Source organism: Dendrobium catenatum, unplaced genomic scaffold, assembly GCF_001605985.2.
Source record: "Dendrobium catenatum unplaced genomic scaffold, ASM160598v2 fragScaff_scaffold_913, whole genome shotgun sequence".
Classification (NCBI taxonomy): Eukaryota; Viridiplantae; Streptophyta; class Magnoliopsida; order Asparagales; family Orchidaceae; genus Dendrobium; species Dendrobium catenatum.
In genome coordinates this window covers 841,063-860,549 of record NW_021319375.1, presented here as the reverse complement: position 1 = coordinate 860,549, position 19,487 = coordinate 841,063, and the positions used below count along the sequence as shown (strand labels likewise).

The 19,487-nt window shown below is 36.4% G+C and overlaps 1 protein-coding gene across 6 annotated transcripts; it reads right to left on the bottom strand.

Annotated features, from left to right (window-relative positions):
- Positions 1–11,802: 11,802 nt before the first annotated feature.
- Positions 11,803–19,104, bottom strand: LOC110109338 (psbP domain-containing protein 3, chloroplastic). Of its 6 annotated transcripts, none has more exons than XM_020840362.2 (8): positions 18,768–19,104; positions 18,243–18,311; positions 13,038–13,118; positions 12,875–12,957; positions 12,708–12,783; positions 12,437–12,635; positions 12,248–12,292; positions 11,803–12,170 (listed from the first exon to the last, which is right to left on the bottom strand). In XM_020840362.2, exons 1-6 carry the CDS (start codon positions 19,069–19,071, stop codon positions 12,439–12,441), a joined length of 810 nt encoding a protein of 269 aa, XP_020696021.1. In that variant the 5' UTR covers positions 19,072–19,104; the 3' UTR covers positions 11,803–12,170; positions 12,248–12,292; positions 12,437–12,438. The 6 variants fall into 6 exon arrangements, with proteins under 6 accessions (XP_020696021.1, XP_020696034.1, XP_020696056.1 ...); XM_020840375.2 differs by having other exon boundaries at positions 12,517–12,635; XM_020840397.2 differs by having other exon boundaries at positions 12,522–12,635.
- Between the last annotated feature and the right edge of the window lie 383 nt (positions 19,105–19,487).

Here is a 19,487-nt window from a genome sequence, read left to right as displayed (position 1 = left end):
TCCATGAAGAAAAATATGCATATTGGATCACTAATATCATCCCTGTAAAGAAGAAGAACGGTCAGTTCACATCTATATCGATTTTTGGGACCTCAATAAGGCTTGCCCAAAAGATGACTTTCCACTCCATGTATTAGAACTTCTAGTGGATAACACGTCCAACTATGACATGTTTTCATTTATGAATGGATCATCGGGTTCCAATAAAATCAAGATAGCACCTGATGATGAAAAGCACTCATCATCTAGAATACCCATTAATATCTTTCGTTGCACAATCATTCCATTCGGCCTGAAGAATGATGGTGTCACCTATCAATAGATAATAACTCGTATCTTTGATGAATTAATATGTCAAAAGGTCGAGTGTTATGTAGATGACCTAATTGTAAAGAGCATGTACTATAATAATCACTTAAATAACCTGAGGATTATGTTCAAGAGGATTAAAAAATATGACCTGAAGATGAACCTCCTCAAGTGTGCATTTGGAGTATCCTCAGAAAAAATTCTAGGATTTATTGTGCGCCACCATGGAATTGACATCGACCCCAACAAAATCAAAGCAATCATGGAGATGCCGCCTCCCAGAAACCTTTGACAACTCCTCTCCTTACAAGGACAACTGGCTTTCATTCGGTGATTCATATCGAATCTATAGGGTAGGTGCCATCCATTTTCAAAGATGATGAAGAAATATGTTTATTTCAAGTAAGATGAAGAGTGCTAGGAAGCATTCGACAATATCAAAAGATACTAGTTAAATCTGCCCATTTTGGTAGCGTTAATTTTGAGGAAGCCACTTATACTATACACGACAGCACTAAAAGAGTCCCTCGAAGCATTATTGGCCCAACACAATGAATAAGAAAAGGAGAACATGCTCTAATACATCAGCCGAAGTTTGATTGGAGCAAAAATTTAGTATTCTCTAATTGAGAAGAATTGCCTAGCATTGATTTTATAATTCAGAAACTTCTCCACTACATGCTCTCTCAAAAAGTTAGTTTGATATCAAAGATTGATCCGCTGAAATTTTTGATGACTAGACCAACATTGACAGGTCATTTAGCCAGGTGGGCAATACTACTCCTATAATTTGATATCACGTACATGCCACAAAAGACGATGAAAGGACAAGCCTTGGTAGATTTCCTCGTCGCACATCCTATCCAGCAAAATCTCCACTCAATAATGATTTGCTCGATGAACAAATCATGTAGGTAGAGGAAAATGAGAAATTATCCTTCTAGGAGACGTACTTAGTCGGTGCATCGTTGATTAAACCTGCCTGACTTCTGAATATTGCAAGAGCCTGAGCCGGCATCGGTCTTATTTTTGTAGAACCTGTGGGAGGCATAATAAAGTTTTCATTCAATTTGATTGAATCTCGAACCAACAATGAAGCCAAATACGAAGCTCTAATAGCAGGACTGGAGATCGTGATTGATGTTAGAATCCAAAATCTCTAAATTTTTGGCGATTCTCAACTTGTGATAAATTAGGTTCTCAGCATTTACAAGGTTGGCAAACTTGAATTGGCCCATTACCAGCAACAAGCTTTCGAGCTTCTAAAATAAGTTATATTATTTAGCCATGCCTCATAATATCAGACAAAGGTACTGCATTCAAGAGTATAAAAATTTATAAGTTCATTGATCAGCATAAAATTGATTGTCGGTATTCATCCAATACATCCAATGGAAAATGGATTGGCAGAAGCCTTTAACAAGACGCCGGTAAAACTGTTGAAGAAAATCCTCACCAATAACAAAAGAGAATGAAATATGAAGATGGCATAAGTGATATGGGCATATCATACAACCTATAAAATGCCAACCAAAACCCCTCCTTATTCATTAGTGTTTAGAGTTGAAGCAATATTGCCACTAGAAGTGGAACTACTGTCACTCAGGTTAGCAATCAGAGTGATCTCACTCAAGAGAAAAATGCTCGCCTGAGAATAGAAGAGCTTGACGCACTCGTTGAAGTCTGACTGTAAGGTCAAAAAAACTTAGAAATCTACCGAGAAAGAATGGTAAAATCCTTTAATCGGATGGTGCATCCTCGGCCATTTCAAAAAGAGGAATTGCGCATGGTGTTGAGAAGGCCAATCATCCAACATCAAAAAATTAGTGGCAAATTTGTATCCAATTGGGAGGGCCCCTTTTCCATCGAGAAGGTATTTCAAGGTGGAGATTATCAGTTAATCAACCTAAAAGGTCAAAGACCTATTCCACCGATCAACGGTCGATATCTAAAGAAATACAACGCATGAAATTACCCAAGAAATTATTATGTTTAATGTGTTATGCATTTCATACACTATTATAAGCATATACATCTCAAAATTTGAAATTCTCTCATGTAGAGAGAATGCATTTGAAAATCCCCCAGAAGACTAGGGATATTTTAAATATTTATTCTATTCGACATCACGCAGCATACTGAACTTCCCGAATAAATATTTAAAATCTCAAGTCATAAAGCCTATCAAAAAATGTCCTTATGATATAGGGGGCATTTTAAATATTTATTTTGATTGATATCGTGCTATAGACTAAGATCCCTAAATAAATATTTGAAATCTCAAAATTACAAGTATATTCTATTTTGAAATCTCCTCAAAAAATAGGGGGTATTTTAAATATTTATTTGGGTCAACATCGCGCTGCATGCCGAGATGTCTGAATAAATATTTAAAATTATCAACACAAATATTTTCTTATATTGAAGAATACAACAAATTATTTTCAAAGTATATGTAGGTGATCTTCCAAAAGTTTAAGGCACCACCTTCTCTAACGTATAAAGACTTAAAAGTCAAGAAAGATATTTTTGTAACTACACACTCCAATAAATTGAGTTATAACAACTTAAATTCTTTCATCATCCTAAAGATTAAGGTCCGAATGGGTGTAAGAGGTCGGATCCAACATGCCTAAATATGGCCGGATCACTGGCAGCTCCATCTACTCAACACGCCATAAGAAAGGTTGTAGTAAAGGATCCCCACTTCATCAATTCGTCATTAGGGAATGTAAAAAGTATAAAGGTTGATTTGACTTGACAAGTTCAAGTAGTCGTAATCTACAAAATTCTCCTAATTGACTGGAGAATCAAAGTTCTAATGGGAAGGAAAAGCCATGAGCAACTATCGAATGTGTAAAGACTCTAAACCTTCAACCACATAGGAGAACTCCAAATCTGCTAACTTTAGTAGATTTAGTATTGGAAAGCACATTTCACATGGCTCAAGTCTAAAGTCTGAATGGTTATAAGAGGTCAGATCCAACAACCTCAAATATGACAAGATCGCTAGCAGCTCCATCTACTAAAAAAAACATAAAAAAGGATGTAGTAGAGGAATCCCCATCTCAGTAACCAGAGGACAAAGAGCTATCAAATCCTAACTTTCTTAATCTGATGAACTTAAGTGACTTAGATTAAAGTCTCCTCAAGTGATTAATTGTCAAAATACTACCCACATTTGGTATTATCAACTGAATTCAAAACCTGTAAATTCTTCAACAAATCTACAAAGCACAAAGTGATGATCGAATGAATTCTTCTTCAATAAGTCTATCAAAGCACAAAGCAAAAGAGTGAATAAATTATCCCAAAGTTCATGAAAAACTTAAAGATGAACTAAGAGGATTTCATCATTAACAAGTCTGTTATGCACAAAGCTCTAGACCGATGACTTCTTGCCACCGACCTAGTATAAACCTTAAGCATTTAGGTTGCTAGCATCTACTCCTTCAAGATCGCAAAAGTTAGAAGCGTAGATCCGAAGGTACAAAAATCACTTAACAAGTCAGTAACGACAAATTAAGTAATTCTCCATCAATGTTCATAACACAAAGTATGGTGTAGAAGGAACTAGAGTCTCAGGATCCAAGCTAAAGCTACAAAAGAGACTCCTGAATGACATCTATAAATGCCCCTAAAGACTGAGGAAATTTTAAATATTTATTTGGTTTGACATCGCTCCTTGTGCCGAGATCCCTAAATAAATATTTAAAATTTATTGCCATAATACAACTAAAGGAGGGAAGAATGTAGGATCCTCTGTAAACTGAATATGCTATCAATATAAATTATATTTTGAGAAAGTTATAATCATTTTGGTGGCAGCAAAGTCCTACCACATGATGAATCTACAAAGCTCGAACAAATTATAAAAAAATGCCTAAATATATATGGCGAAAATATCACGACCATACGTAATTATGGCAAAAAAAAATGTTGAGCACATACAAAAAGGTTATAAACTAAAATGATGGTGGTGCCAAAAGAAGAACAAAAAGTGGCAGTGCTATATATTCTCGTTAATCTACGAAGTAATATTCTAGGGATATAAGTATGAAGTGCTCTATCACTATCCCATGGATCTCAACTAGACCAATAGCAAAAATATCAATTATCCTGATTATTATAAGTGCATCCAAAGAGCTGTAAATACATAAAGATGGACCCTTGGAGATCTACATAATAAAAATCTTAGTGTGTACTCCAGGCAAACTCTTGGAGATCCACTAAATGAAAACTTTAATGTGACATCTAGAACAAATATCTAGAATTCCATAGGGTCAATAAATATGCAATAAATGTCGTTCGCTCTAGATGCATACCATATTTGTTGGGGGCATTTGTTGACCTCTTATATGAAAAAAAAAAAGAAATTTTTTTTAAAAAAATGCTAAATCATCATACCTCTGCCTCATCTACGGAAGCCATATCCTATGTATTCGGTGACTCGTCCCCTGTAAACGGCACGTCTCATCTCCACGTGTGCTATCGATGTCCTCTGTATATTTAAAATGAGATGGACCTCATCCCACTTTGTCTCTTCCACGCACGCCAAAACTCTCGCAAAGCCTCCGACCTACCTCCACCTGAACTCGTCCTCTCTGAAGACAAAGACAATGCTCATGATACCTAGCCCCATCCGTAACCAAGCTCGCTCTTGCTGAACCATCGCTCCTTTCCCATAGTTGCAAGAGCTCCAACCTTCACTCCTCCTATAGAGATCGGCCCTCACGCGAACAACCCAAAGCTGTTGGATCTCCCTCTGTCATCACGAAACTACACCGGCCTCCTTTGCTTCTTCAGTTCATGCAGAGAGAGGGAGAGAGAGAGAGAGAGAGAGAGAGAGAGAGAGAGAGAGAGATAGATTTACCTTACCTTGCTGAAGCCGCCCCCAACCCATCACCTTACATGCACCGACCAAACCCTCAGATAAAGCCCTGCCTTACTCTTGATCTCTATTCATAACCTCCCATCGAGTCCCTCTAACCCGGGCAAATTATTGCATTAGGTCCGAGCCGATATCCTTGTCCAGCCCCTCGCCTTTATGGAGTTGACCTAATCTGTAAACCACCTCTTTAAGCGAAGATCCTCCAACCTATATCCGAACCTGAACACAAATCCTTTGCCCTAGCTACAATCTACCTGAGCCAGTCAACCTCTCTACTGTAATATAGGTAAAGTTTTTACAACTATAATTATAGTTATAATCATAATTACAGTGATTATGATTATCATTATATTTTTATGGTTTTTTTTTTGTATTAATAATAGTATCATTAGTTACCATTAATTATATTTATATTAATGTCATTGTTTTCATTAATGTTAGCATAAATATTAGCGTCATTGCTAATGTTATTTGTTAATGCTACCATTAGCTAACATTGATATTATTATTTGCATAAATTTGGTCATTAATATTAAATACTTTTTTTAAAAATTATATTGATGTCATTATTTCCCTTATTAGTTTGTAATATCATTCTAGATATTCAAATTACATGCAAAAATAAAGATAAGGGGGTCGAAGAGAAGGAATTTCAAAAAAAAAAAGGAGAGGGGGTTCCTTTTTGTTTGGTCCCAAAATCCTATTCTCGGCATTCGTGATGAGCCGGCAAATCACTCATACACGCTTTTCTCTAGCATGGTGGAAAGGAAACTCAGTGTGACACCTACGACGAGGCGGGTAGGCCCTATACACGCTTTTTGTAGCTTGGTGGGGACAACTTTTAAGTACCCATATGAGGCTTTATACCAGCGAGGAAATAACTTCTTTTGTTTTGCAACAGGTACCGAAGACCCATACACACCTTTCTCTGGCTTGGTAGTATTGAATATTTCATGGTTGCAGTTTCCAAGGACAACTACCATACATGCTTTTTTCTAGCATGGTGGGAGGCCCAATTTTCCATAGTTTCCCCTAAGTAGGGGAGACGCCAGGAGGCTGCCAAAATTTTGGGTGAACATAAGACCGCACTTGGACTTAAATTTGAACTTATGGCAAATGAAAATGAACTTAAGATTGGTTTAAATGAACATAAAAGATCCAATTTGAACTTGCTAAGCGAACAATAACAAATGGAACCTAAATGAATTTGAATCAAAGCAAGTGACAATGAACTGCAGGGGACTCTGATTGAACGTGGACTCAAACTGAATAAGGGCTTAAATCTGATTTGAAATTGAACCATAGGGAACTTGGACTCGAGTTTGGATATGGATTACAATGAGAATGAACACAACTTAACATAACTTGAGCTTTAATTTGACTAATGTGAACGATTCATAAGATACCTAATTTGAATAGTAATGCAGATTTCTAATTGACCATTAAGAAATTATCAATTTTGTTGTAATACAAATCTTAATGACTCAAAGAGTTTGAATGAGTCATAAAGGAGCTAACATGAAGGGATTACATGAAATAAGCTCAAGATATCATCTGATGAATCAGTACTTAGTTTGACATGTATTCAAATGAATATTAAATGGATAAATAAGGGATTCATGTATTTCAATTTAGCATGTTTATGATTGGTTCATACATATATCCTAATCATGTATGTGGGTTATTTGGAGTAATTGCATTGACTGCAAGGGAATGAATGCAATGACGTGCTTACTCTTAACAATGCAAGGCCTTCAATGAATGATAACAAATTGTTATTTCAGTTAAGATACAAATGTAATTCAGTAATGAAATCATGTGTTACCCAAATCATCTTCGTGTGATAATAAAGGACTTATTCCAAGACTTCAAATGAATAGGATTTGCTCATGAGCAAATGAAACACTTGTGAAGGATCATTCTACATGTTACAAGCCATGAATAACGATAAAGAATTTGATTTGAAGAATAGTCAAGATACCAATCAATGATACAAAACATTCAAATGAACATCAATCGATGAGACTAAAACAAATTTCCATCTTCAACAAATTAAGCTACAAGCAAGGAGAAGAAACCTGTAATACAATCATTCATCTTGTAACTGAAAATCAAAGACTTACAATAACATTAATCACCATCCTACAAACATATGCAAAAAGATTATGGTAGAGGCAGTGGCTTGTTCAAAAAGAGACATGCAAGATGTGAGATATTAATGGGTCGTCACATTGATTGGAATGCAAATGTTGATTAAATCTCTGTATTATTTGTTTGAACATTAATAGGCATAAGAAGCTTGAACTTGGAACTTGAATGATAAGGAACAAGAACTGTGAGCTGAATTGTGAAATGTTTGACCCCAATGATAATATGCAGATGTAAAATGAGGTCAAGATTCTCAAATGCATGAAATGATTAATCCATGAGTATTGTAGTGATATGCTCATAAATGAATTTTTGAGATCTATTAACATCTCTACAATGGACATGGCAAACATAGAAGCTTACAATAATTGTTCATACCACATGGGATAATATCGTAGCAATCATACATTCATATTCCCCACAAGCATAAAGGAAGTGATAATTGTAGTATTCTAGAGCCAACATTGAGCAACACACAAGTGACTAGAGCAGTTCTCTATGAACAAAAATATCGAGATGCAATTTAGTATTAAGCAAATACATCAAATCCTCGCAAACAATGAAAATTGGAAGGGTATATATAATTGATTGCAAGCAAATATCAATGATACAAGTCCACCATGCTTGCCACAAGCAAATATAAAACATTTCTCACCCATATAGTAGTCCACTTATGGGTGATGATGATTAATGTGCAATGGGTGCCAAATTATGCATACAGTCGATATCTACTAAGTATTAGTCAAATATATCAGCCTTCGACAAGCAAGGATAGATGATCTGTAATACATACAAGTCCTCTACGAATACATATGTACATACAATATCCACCCATCGGTAGATGCTGAAAAACTTCAGTAAATGCAGTATCCTATAGTTAACTTCAGTTTGTGAATGAATTCATGTGCCTGCAGCAGTAGTGGATGTGTTTTAATGACCAAGACCACAAGAAAATTACATAATAATAAAGCATATATAAGCTCTTATGAGCTTCTGTTGGAGCCCCGTTATGAATATTACATACTATCTACGAATGAATACTAAAGGGCTACAACAAATGCAAGCTCCTACGAGTCAATGTAGGAAACTCATTGTACACATAGTCACTACCCACAAGAAAATGCTGAAAAGACTATGACAAAGATGAACTTCTATGAGCCGTCATAAAAAAATTATTGAATATCTAGAATGACCCTGTATATGCACCATAGTTTGTATACACATAGGTACACAAAGGGGTACGTGCAATCCAAAACACCTGCATGGTCCCCGACGTGCATTTTATGGGTACACATGTGATGTTTAGGGATGTTGTGCGGATCAATAAGTGAATTCAAGTTCGAACCTAATCTTTCTAGACTAATCAATAGGGCGACAAGGTTCGAACCATCAAACAAACATACAGTTGTGGTGATCGGTATATTTGTCTTAATACATTCATATTAGGCCTTCAATGCCTATCACAATGAGAATTCACTAATAAAGGCATAAAGCCTACGAAAACTGAACCCCTTTCGGCAAGTTGATAGGGTTGATAAGGTTTAGTCAATGAATAACCCCACACATCTCGATGATGGTCGTGTTGAATGCAGATCTCAACAGGAGGGGTTAACTCCAAATATTTCAAATTTCACCCAAATAACTGTGAAAATCCAAAATTCTACAATGTCAAAAATCTAAAAATCCCAGAAAATCCCAAAATCATCCAAGTCTAAAATATTTAAAATTGAAATCCAACCATTCAAGTACTTAAAGAAAAACTCATCCACCCTCCGTAACAGTTTGTCGAGGTGGATAAATTATAATTTACTTCAACTCACTTCGAGCTAATGCCTAGTCAAAAATATCAGTAGGATCCATTCTCAAACAATCTCCAGCCAATAAGGATGGGGTACGTGTCCTCTGACCAGCACTTTTGCTGTCAAATGGCACCGCAGGATAATCTATTATGATCTGGGGCCCTCTGAACCGAGTTATTTTGTCACCAAATAACACCATAAAATACTGGTTATGGCCAGAGCCAATATGTTCCTTAGTGGCATCAAACCCTTGAGATATGAATTAATAGGATATGATCGATAAGGCATAAAGCCCTATGTTAGCTAATGTGGATTTAAATTTGTACTCTTAGATAAACATCCTCCTAAGGTCTACAAAGTTCCCTTAGACGAAGAAACTCATGGCTTCCGACAAGGATCCTTCTATTAGGTTGGGTCGACTACCTCCTCTGACTAAGTAGACCAGGGACCACGATGGCTCGGAATGATGGAACCATAGAATCTTGATCGGGTCCATCATCCATTCCCCCACCATCTTCTTTAAGTGCAAGGTGGTGAAATTCCCAATTTCAAATATCAACCCTTTCCAAATGCTTATGCTCATGTTGCTACTATACACCTAATACTATGTATAAATAAATACAACATATATGATTAACAACTAACCTTAATCGAAAGTTCTCTCTCATTATCAAGAGGGGTAATTAACTTTAGGGGCTTGCACCTATAGGAAACCAGAACACAGATCATAAAGTCCTCACAAAATGAGGGCAAATCTCTGGGTAGTGTCTTATCTACAAACCCATATGCCTTTCCAAAATTTACCCTAGAACTTAATCCATTAAAAGTCCCCTTAAGAAAGAAAAGCAATGTGGGCGGAGGCCGGGGCCGAATTTTCGGAGCCCACATTATAATATCCTTCTTCATCTTGACAAAGCATAAATATTTAAAATTAAAGCTTGAAACATGTGGTAAAGCTAAATAGAAATTTTATAAAATAATCTCTAAAGTCTAATACTAACAGTTTCATTATTTCTAGCTGACGTATTAGATAGGAATTACTAATCCATTTCTTTAATAGCATTCAATAGGGGTGTCGAAAATGAGTTGTAGTTCGGGTTCAAGTCGAACCCGATATTGATCAGCTACTATTTGAATCGAACAGAACTTGAACCATTTTTCCAAACGAGTCAGAAATAACAACCCGACCCAACCAATCGGGTTATCGTATTTACCCGACTCGACCTGATTATCCTGGGTTGCCACTTACCATAGCAACGAGCATGAGTGTAGGTGCATGCGAGAGCAGGGGATGCATGTGGGCGAGAGTGCGGATGACCCAAGCTAGTCGAGGGCAAGTCAGGCTAGCACCTGTGTGGCAGGAGAGCGCATGCGCAAATAAGGAAAATGACTAGGCGTGGCTCCGAGCGTTGGTTCGTTGGGGCAATGAGGCAAGCTCAAGTGTAGTCCACGAGGCGAGAGCGAGCACATGCAACGAGGCAAGCTTGAGGCAAGGTCGTGGGAGGGGTCGCAGACTCGCATTGCTATGCGGGATGCGAACCAGGTTGGTTCCAAGTTGATTTATCAGCCAAATTTGCAATCATGTAGGGATTTAAAACCCGAACCCTACCTATTTTCTAAATGAGTTGACCCTAATCATAAATTTTTGGGGTTAGCTTCAAGTTGGGAATTCGAGTCGCGTCAAATATTGACACCCCTAGCATTCAATAGGTCAACTCATACATATTAAAGACTATTCTTTTATTATTATTTTTGGCTAATGTAATGAATAGATAACAATGTACACACAATTTTTTGTAATTTGAATTTATCAATTCATCCTATAAACTTGCTATGACCAACTCAACGCTAGCCAAAATGAAGTCATCCAAAGGCATGATTCGATTAAAGTTGCATTTCGTTAAATCAACCAAGGAAGACTACTCATCTCTAAGGCTTCCTTTGGGATGGCAGTCCTACTACTTTCAAAAGCAACTTCTTAATATAAAAATTTGTCCTAAACAGAACCTAAAGCTCATAATATTGAATTCGTTTATTCATCAAAAACTTTTTTTCTCCCTTAAAAAATGTGGCTCATCTCAATATAGTCACTTATACCAAGTGTTTTTCATCAAAAGAATTCATCCATCATATTCAGACTCAATGCAACACTCACATGAAGTCTCCTAACTATCAGATAACTACTAACAAACCAAATTTATTTGCCTCACAGCCTTTTTCATTAAACCTTTAAATATAAACTCTGTTGTATTTCCTAATTGTAATTATGCCTATAACGTTGAACTTTCACTTGAATCTATAATAAGAGAAAAGTTAAACACAATAGGCAGTCATATAACATTATCCATACTTAGGCAAAACATTGCCTAACAAAAATCTAATAAATTTTTAGCATTTTCTTTGAAGCACAGTAACTTCTTCTAAGAGGTTTTGTAGGCAAATTCAAAACAAAATCAATATATATATATATAAAACGAATCCTAAATTAAGGATGAATGCTTAGGCATTATTTGAATCCGAAACTGTAGCATTTCTAGTATTGTTGAAAGTGTCTGCAAACAAAAATTCAACCAATCCCTTGCTTTCTCGAATGTAGCAAAATAAATAAATAAAAAACAAAATAAGTGAAAAACCTAAACTAAACCATTGTCCTCATTTGCCAAGGCCGAGCGATTGGAAAGCTGTACCAAGAGTTGCCTTGATATTACAATTTATCATGAAGACTCAAATTTCTGTAGAATGTCTAAGTAGATAATTGGTCTTAAGACTAGTAATAATACAAAACTAAATATTTAGAATAAAGTTGCCCTGCTCAATATTTACAGGTGATATGGGTTGCAAGCCTCACTTTAAAGTACATATCAAAAGATTTGGTACATTTAGTAAACAAATCATTCGAAAGAGACTAATGTTAGATGAAGCTGAGTTTGTGCTGACTCTTGCAAACACCAATGCTCCTTCAAGGCCCAGCGGACTGGTTCCCATTTCCTTCAAGTCTATATTAACCTAAATGATAAAACAGACTGCAAAGAGATCGATTATAATTATTTGCAGTTCAAGCTAGGCGAGGCGATTCAAAAATAATCAAATTTGAACCCACCTTTTCAACTAGGGACTTGTAGTTCTCCTCCTCATCATCCATGAACTGCGATGAATTCATTGCAAATTTAGAGATGAAATAAAATGCAAATTATAGAACGAGATTCATGAAAGTTCATCTATGATTACATAAGTAAACAAACCAAAATAGAACTCCAAGAAGTTTCAAAATAACATGCATTTATACTACCATCAAAAACCATGCAAAAAAGATCCGAGTGATTGGTCATGATCAAAAGAATCTAATTGGGTTGGGTAGAACAATTGCACCTGACCGGTAACTGTGTAAAGCCTATTATACCATCCATTGGATGCTATGCCAATGGCTGAGAATATATGCCTCAATCTTTCACCAGGATTTTGCAAAGTATACTCAATATAGTACAAGCCTGCAAAAAATGGGGAATATCAACGGCCAAAAATTTCCAGATCTACAAATAAGCCAAAGATTATGAAAATACCATTTGCAGCTGCAGAATTGATGAGTTTTGCCGCAACCCCCGGGGGCCTTTGCCAACTTCTGTCCAAGCCATTTACCTTTCCAAGCACACCACAGATCAAATCAAACAACAGGCATATCCATACAAAGATGACAAGCTTAAGCACTGGAATTAATAGTTATACGTACAAGAGTTTCTGCAAAAGCATCCACTTTACCAAAAGATCCTAGTCCAGTGAAATCCGGACCGACTCCAACGATGGTGACACTGACTGTAGAGATCCTCTCAGCATAATTAAGTTGAATAACCAATCAGAGGGAATCATAGGATGGATTCGTTCGACAGAAGTACCATTGGAATTAGAAACTTCCTTGGGGTAAAATGCAGTGACAGATTTGATCCTGTTAGTTTCCCCAGCACCAACTGACCAGCCTGTAGTTGAATATTTCTAGCACTCAGAAAAGTGGCTGTAATTTTGTTCTGCATGAACTGGCTATATTGCAACAGGAAGGTAAAATAAAAGCTAGTTTTGTTTAGAGGTAAATAGTAGGAAGTAGGAAGTGATTGGAACTCAATGTAGCTTTGTTCAATCGTTTAGTATGGTGGGATGAAAGGAAACATGAATATGCATGTTATAGAAAATGACAAAAAACTACTTCTCTAAAGTTCAAAATATCTATATAAAAATTTTTTGGTATCACATCTCTGTTGGATGAAATGGTAAGAGTTCAAATTGGCATGGTTAGGACATTTAAAATACTTGAAATGGCATCCATAATGTTTAGGGGTGGAATTCTCATAATAGATTCAGGGAGACAAAGGTTACGCCAGAGTGAACATTGTAGAAGTTGAATAAATAATAGACCATAGTGAAAATTGTTATAAGTTGAATAAATACTTATTGTTAATATTTAAGTTCATTATTTTTTGATTAAATATTATTGTATTCCTCTTTTAATTGCTTTCTTTTTCCATAATTGTCTTGTTACTACTGATTTTGGCTATAAGAATCGAAGGTGGCACAAGAAAAGATTCAACTTAAAAATATGGCACTCAAGTTGAAATACGGCAGGGGTTATAAGCATTTGTTCTCCAACTTTCAAGGCAATGCCAGAATGTTATTCCCAATAAGAACCTACAGAATTTTTAACAATCTTCTCTCTCTCTGGAGTAATTTAGTGAAAAACGCTCTGGTATGGTGGAAGGTAAACTTGCATCACCTCCTCCCTCTCAAGTGGTTGGTAATGGGTGAAGAGCCGCATCAAAGATGTGGTTGAAATCAAAGAACAGAGACGACAATGTCGGAAGGCTCAATCGAGGGTGGTTGAAATCAAAGAGCAGAGACCACAATGTCGGAAGGCTCAATTGAAGTTAATTTGGCCGGCAAAATCTAGTGGCTTGTTTGTCAAGCTACGGATTTGTTTGCCCAGCAACAGGAAAGGCAGCAAAGCACTGAATTTTCATTTGCTTCAATCAGATCACTTGCTTGCAACAATTTCTTCCTTGGGTTCTTTGGAACAAGAGTAGGATGAGTTAGATCTTCATAATGATTATAATTTGGATTAGCAGGCACAGTTCTCCATCCATTATAGTGTGAAACCTCCCTTCATTTGGACATTTCAAATTAAGCTCACCCGACCTTGGAGCTACAAATCCCTTGTTGCTGGCTTCTCATGTTGCGTCAGAGTCTAAGGGCTGCTTGAATCAGCGGAATGCTATCATTGAGGCCAAGTAGGGGTCATGCGAATGGGTTCTCGATGAGTACCGCACGATGATATGGTTGGTGGGAACTTGGGAGGCTCCAAATTGATTGTTGCTCCAACTCTTGTTGTTGTGGCTTCTCCGGCTCAGGTACGTCGTATTGCTAATAATGTCATGGGAGTTAATGCTTGTAGTGGAGATCTTGTGAATAGATGTTTAGAAATGGATGATTGTATGGATGTTATTTCTTCTAGAAAAGACCAGAGCAGGTGTGTAGAAATGCTAGATGCAGCCTTTACTGATACCTCTAAAGCAGCGAACTGCATTTCAGGTGTTTATGCAAAGGCCCCTTCAAAATATGCTAGCTGGAGTGATCAAATTGCTCTACAAAACCAGCCCCTCATGCAGCTGAATGCTACCAAAATTGCCCCAAAACTCTACAATGATTGGAATAGAGCGGAGATTTTCAAGATTGATGCAGTGCAAGGCGGGCGTTATGTCAGAGGATGGTAGTTTAGTGACCTTGAACATGGATTCAATCCACGCCAACATAGCAAGGCTTGAGAGAGGGTTGGTTGGCAAGCTAATTGGTAGGAGATAGGTTTTACTTGAATTTTCGTCCCTACATATAAAGGTCGGTAGCTAATAAAAGGAATGAGAAGCTGGCTTCAAGGTATTTGGACCTTATGAAATAACGGAAAGGATTGGAGCAGTGGGCTATCGAGTGAGGTTACTCTCGACTGCTACCATACACTCAATGTTCCACGTGCCACAATTTAGAATAGTTATTAGTGATCATGCATCTAATTCAGAGTTACCCGGGACACTAAAAAAAATTTGGAGGTAGTGTTAGAACCACTAGAGCTGAAAGGGGTAAGATAGGGAGAGAGTAGGCACAAGAAAGTGTTGATAAAGTGAAAGAACCTACCCGAATATGATGCCACATAGGAGCCATACAAGAGTGAAGCATCAATTTTCATCCTTCCACCTTGAGGATAAGGTGGGTCTTTGGGAGGGGGTATTGTTAGACAAGCCCCAAACTGGTCCATCTGATCCATCTTGAACCGACCTTTATATATCAGAAATGGAACTCTTCACCTCCATGGGGTGGGGTCCAGCAGCCTTTTTAAAGAGGGAATTAAGGTTTGATTGGGAGGAAAAATTCAAAGGAGGGATTATTTTAGGATTTACATCATTATTGTATGTTTTAAGTAGGTTATTTTTCTAGGATTAGGGTTATGTTATGTTTGCTAAAATTGTGGTGTTTTAGGGTGTGTTGGGCTCTAGACAGCGGCTAGAGAATTGGGAGAGTCGGATGCTTCTCTCCAGTTGAGGATCCATTATATCTTATTGTTTTCTTCCATCTATCATTAATTAAAAAGAAAATTTCTCTGATTTTTCCTACTAATTCTTCTTGTGGATAGAGTTTGGGAGGGCTGAAATTTAATTTTTTTTTACAAGCACTTCCTATCATAATCACGACTAAAGAAATGTGAAAATATAAATTTGCTTAAGTAGAAATTTTAAGGAAACAATACCTCAGCATCACAAATATCTTTTTCAAAGTCAAATTGATAAATTTTAATCAATAAAAATAATCATATCAATAAAATGAAATAATTAAATCTTCTATTAAATCTCTAAGAATATTCTTTAAAACATCACACTGAAAATATTAATAACAAAAAAGGAAAATGGGGACAAAAGATATTTATATATTACTAATAGAATTTATCTTTCTCGCTTGCAAGAGAAAAGATGATTAGCATGTACGAGGATGACTTGAAGGCATCAGGATGTTCTCATACTTGGCAAAAAGTGATGACATCACTCCTCTCAGCAACACTTGGACAACAACAATAAAAAATAAAAATTAAAAATTAAAAAAAAAAGCATCACATGAGAATGATTCATGGAGAATCAAATTATAAAGAAAGAACATGGCACTAATAGCAAAATGACTTACTCAAGGAGACATGCATCAAGTTGACTCAAATGAGCAACAAATATCTCCATCAAGTCACCTCAACGAATGCTTTTAGCTTCTCCAAAAGGTTGGGCAAGATATTTATCTTAGTATATTTTGACTTTCAAGCTCCAATTGCTTGAAGGGAGAGTACCATCGAATTTAAACATTCAAAATCCTTGTTGATGGAACTTAAGATTTTGCACTTGAAAAGTCTAAAGTCAACAGTTCAACAAATCCTCTAATATTACCTTGATCTTCATAATGAGCTCCCTTGCCTCCAACCCTCGAGTTGGTGGTCATATTAGCATATTGGTCACCCTCTATAGCAAGTTTCTTTGGGAATCTAATTACCCAGTTAGCCTCAAAAGTTGGCAACTAGCTAGATGCAATGATAATGTCACTAAAAAGTTTTTATTGTCTCCACAGAACATCACCCTAATCACTTGCATCAATTTTTTCAATTTTCTCCTCTTTAATCTTCTTCAACAAAGAAAACGAAGAAAACTTATCCAAACTCTCACACCTCTCTCAATCCTAATACAGTTTCAGCAACATTACAACAACTTTCCAAGTGAAGTTCTAGGCTTTATCAAAATTTTAGAATATGAAAGAAGTTCAAGTAAAGTCCACAGAAGGAAAGTTATTAAGCATTTATAGACTTCACTTGATCGTGATTTGTATGTAGAACCTATCAAATCAACATAAATAGTCATAATCAAAGAGTCATCTTAGCAAAAGAAAATTGTTTTTATTCTATTGTTCTTTTATAACTTGTTCAAAGAGATAAAAAAATTAATGAACTAAATATACATCCAAATATAACTTAGACAGGTTTCAAGTCAAATGGGTCCACGTTTGTGGGCCAGCTTCAAGGTTAGTCACCTAAAGATGAAAAGAATTACTCATCAAAGTTGCGAAGCATATGTTAAACTTGTCGTTTGGAAAATGATCCTAGGGCTGACTATGGAAAGTCACCAATATAACTCGCCTCAACTCCTCAAAGCTACACCCAAGCATAAAAAGTATTTGTCAGCACTAAACGAGCCTTCACCAATATTACTTGCCTCAGCTCCTTAGAAGCTACACAAGCATAAAAAGATTTTGTCCGCACTCAGCGAGCCTTAGTGATGTCACCAGGCCGAATTCACATGAATTCAGCCAATATCCAGATATCAATATGTACTCTATGTATATTTTTTAGCTACAAGTCAAGTTCATTCATTTTATAAAAAACACTTATTAAAATGTTAATGTAATTTTATTTGTATTAATGTAATAATTCCTATAAAATTGTGTCTATGGTGTCAAAAGGTTGGCCTTGACATTCAATTTAACTCAAATATTGAGATTTCTTGGAATTTAATAAAATCTAAGAGCTTCTAAATCAAGATTCTCTTCAAATCTATACTTTTCTATTGTTTCCTAACCATTCTTGTCAATAATCTTCCAAAATTGCCCATTGACAACTTTGAACCCAATATATTCATAAAGTAACTAATTTATTTTAATTTTGACATAAGAATAATGATATAAAAACATACAATTATCAGGGTGATGGATTAGGGTTGGTTACACGATAAAAATGAATATCATTGTAGCCCAAAGAAGAACAAAAGATGTTTTCATAATAGATAAGTTTCAGCAAAATAAATAGTGGTTATCAAAGCTCACCTCAATGAAACTCGCTTCTGATGCTTGACCACAATTACTTTCAAACACTTGTGTTAGAATGGATCAATATAAAGCACATATTTTCTAGTGACTACATCATTACATTTTAGATTGCATTTTGAGCAAAACTCGAAGGCCTACATGATTATCAATATTTGTAGGCATAACTTTTGCAGTTCCTCTAGAATTTTATTATATAACGGGTCAGTGCTTACCTTCAGGAACAAAAATCCGAAATTTATTGTTCTCATCCTCGTAAGCTTGGAAGCTCCCTAGCAGATCTACTAACAGGAAACCAAGCCAAAAAATCAATTACATAAAAATTCAATAAAGTAACAAACTTAAGGCTGGAAACAGAAGGGCTGTTTGGTTGCAAGGTTTAGCTAATATTTAGCTAGATTTAGTCTAAATCTTGCCAAATACTTATTTGAGCCACATAAATCCTACGAACTAATTAAATCTCATTTTTTTCCGTTTTATGCTAGGGAAGTATGATTTAAGAGATTTATAACACTTCTCTGTTCCTCTTCTTATTATTTATTTAAAATATAAATCTTGAAAAATATATGTCAAACAATTTACTTTTTAATCAGACTTAACATTGACCATGCAAAACAATGTTCAGTAGTTCCTGCCTCCAGGATTTACTAAATCAAAATTTATAAGTTTAATAAATGCTAATTGAACTGAATCCTACTTGTAGCCAAACAGCCGACAGTAAAAATGCGGTCATAACATACCAGATTCGGCTAATGATCCAAAGGCAACGAAGGGAAAAGAAGTAGCACCGAGAAGCGTACCCAGCAACACATCCCTTCTCATGAACCCTGATCGACTCACCAAATTGGAAGCTTTCGCATTCATATAGAAGTGATGAAGAGAAGATTCACCAAGACTCGTAGGATTAGGGTTAGAGTGTCGGGGATCGCAGGGGATGAATGCTGACGTGAAGAAAGATAGAGAAACTTCAGGAATTTTAGGTTTTGGACATTTGGGGGCTTTAGATGTTAGAGGAAGCAGACGATGAGGAGAGAAATAGGCCATAGCTTTTGATGATTGGTCTGGTGTGTCAGTGAGGAACTTCTTAGTCTCCCAGTATAGGGTGACACCTCCTTGACATATGTGGGCGAGTGATGTTCATCATTCTCGTTAGGCGAGTCCCCCTTTGATTACAGGCGAGTCCTTTTGAGAGATCTACTCTTGAGAGTAAATAATCTTGTCGTGACCTAGTCGCTACCTACTAGAATACCTGAGAAGGTGATTATGGGTGTCCATTTGCTGAAGAAAGAGCTTTACCCAATCACTGAAGAGCGGGTTGTCCTTAGGGCCTAGTATACTAAGGGGAGTGTGTCCACCCCATTTATATGCCGCCTTCTACTTTATTCTTGAGAAGTTTAAATATTAGCTTGTTGGCGGCCTCAACCTAATCATTTGTTTGAGGGTGGTAAACTGAGATAAGC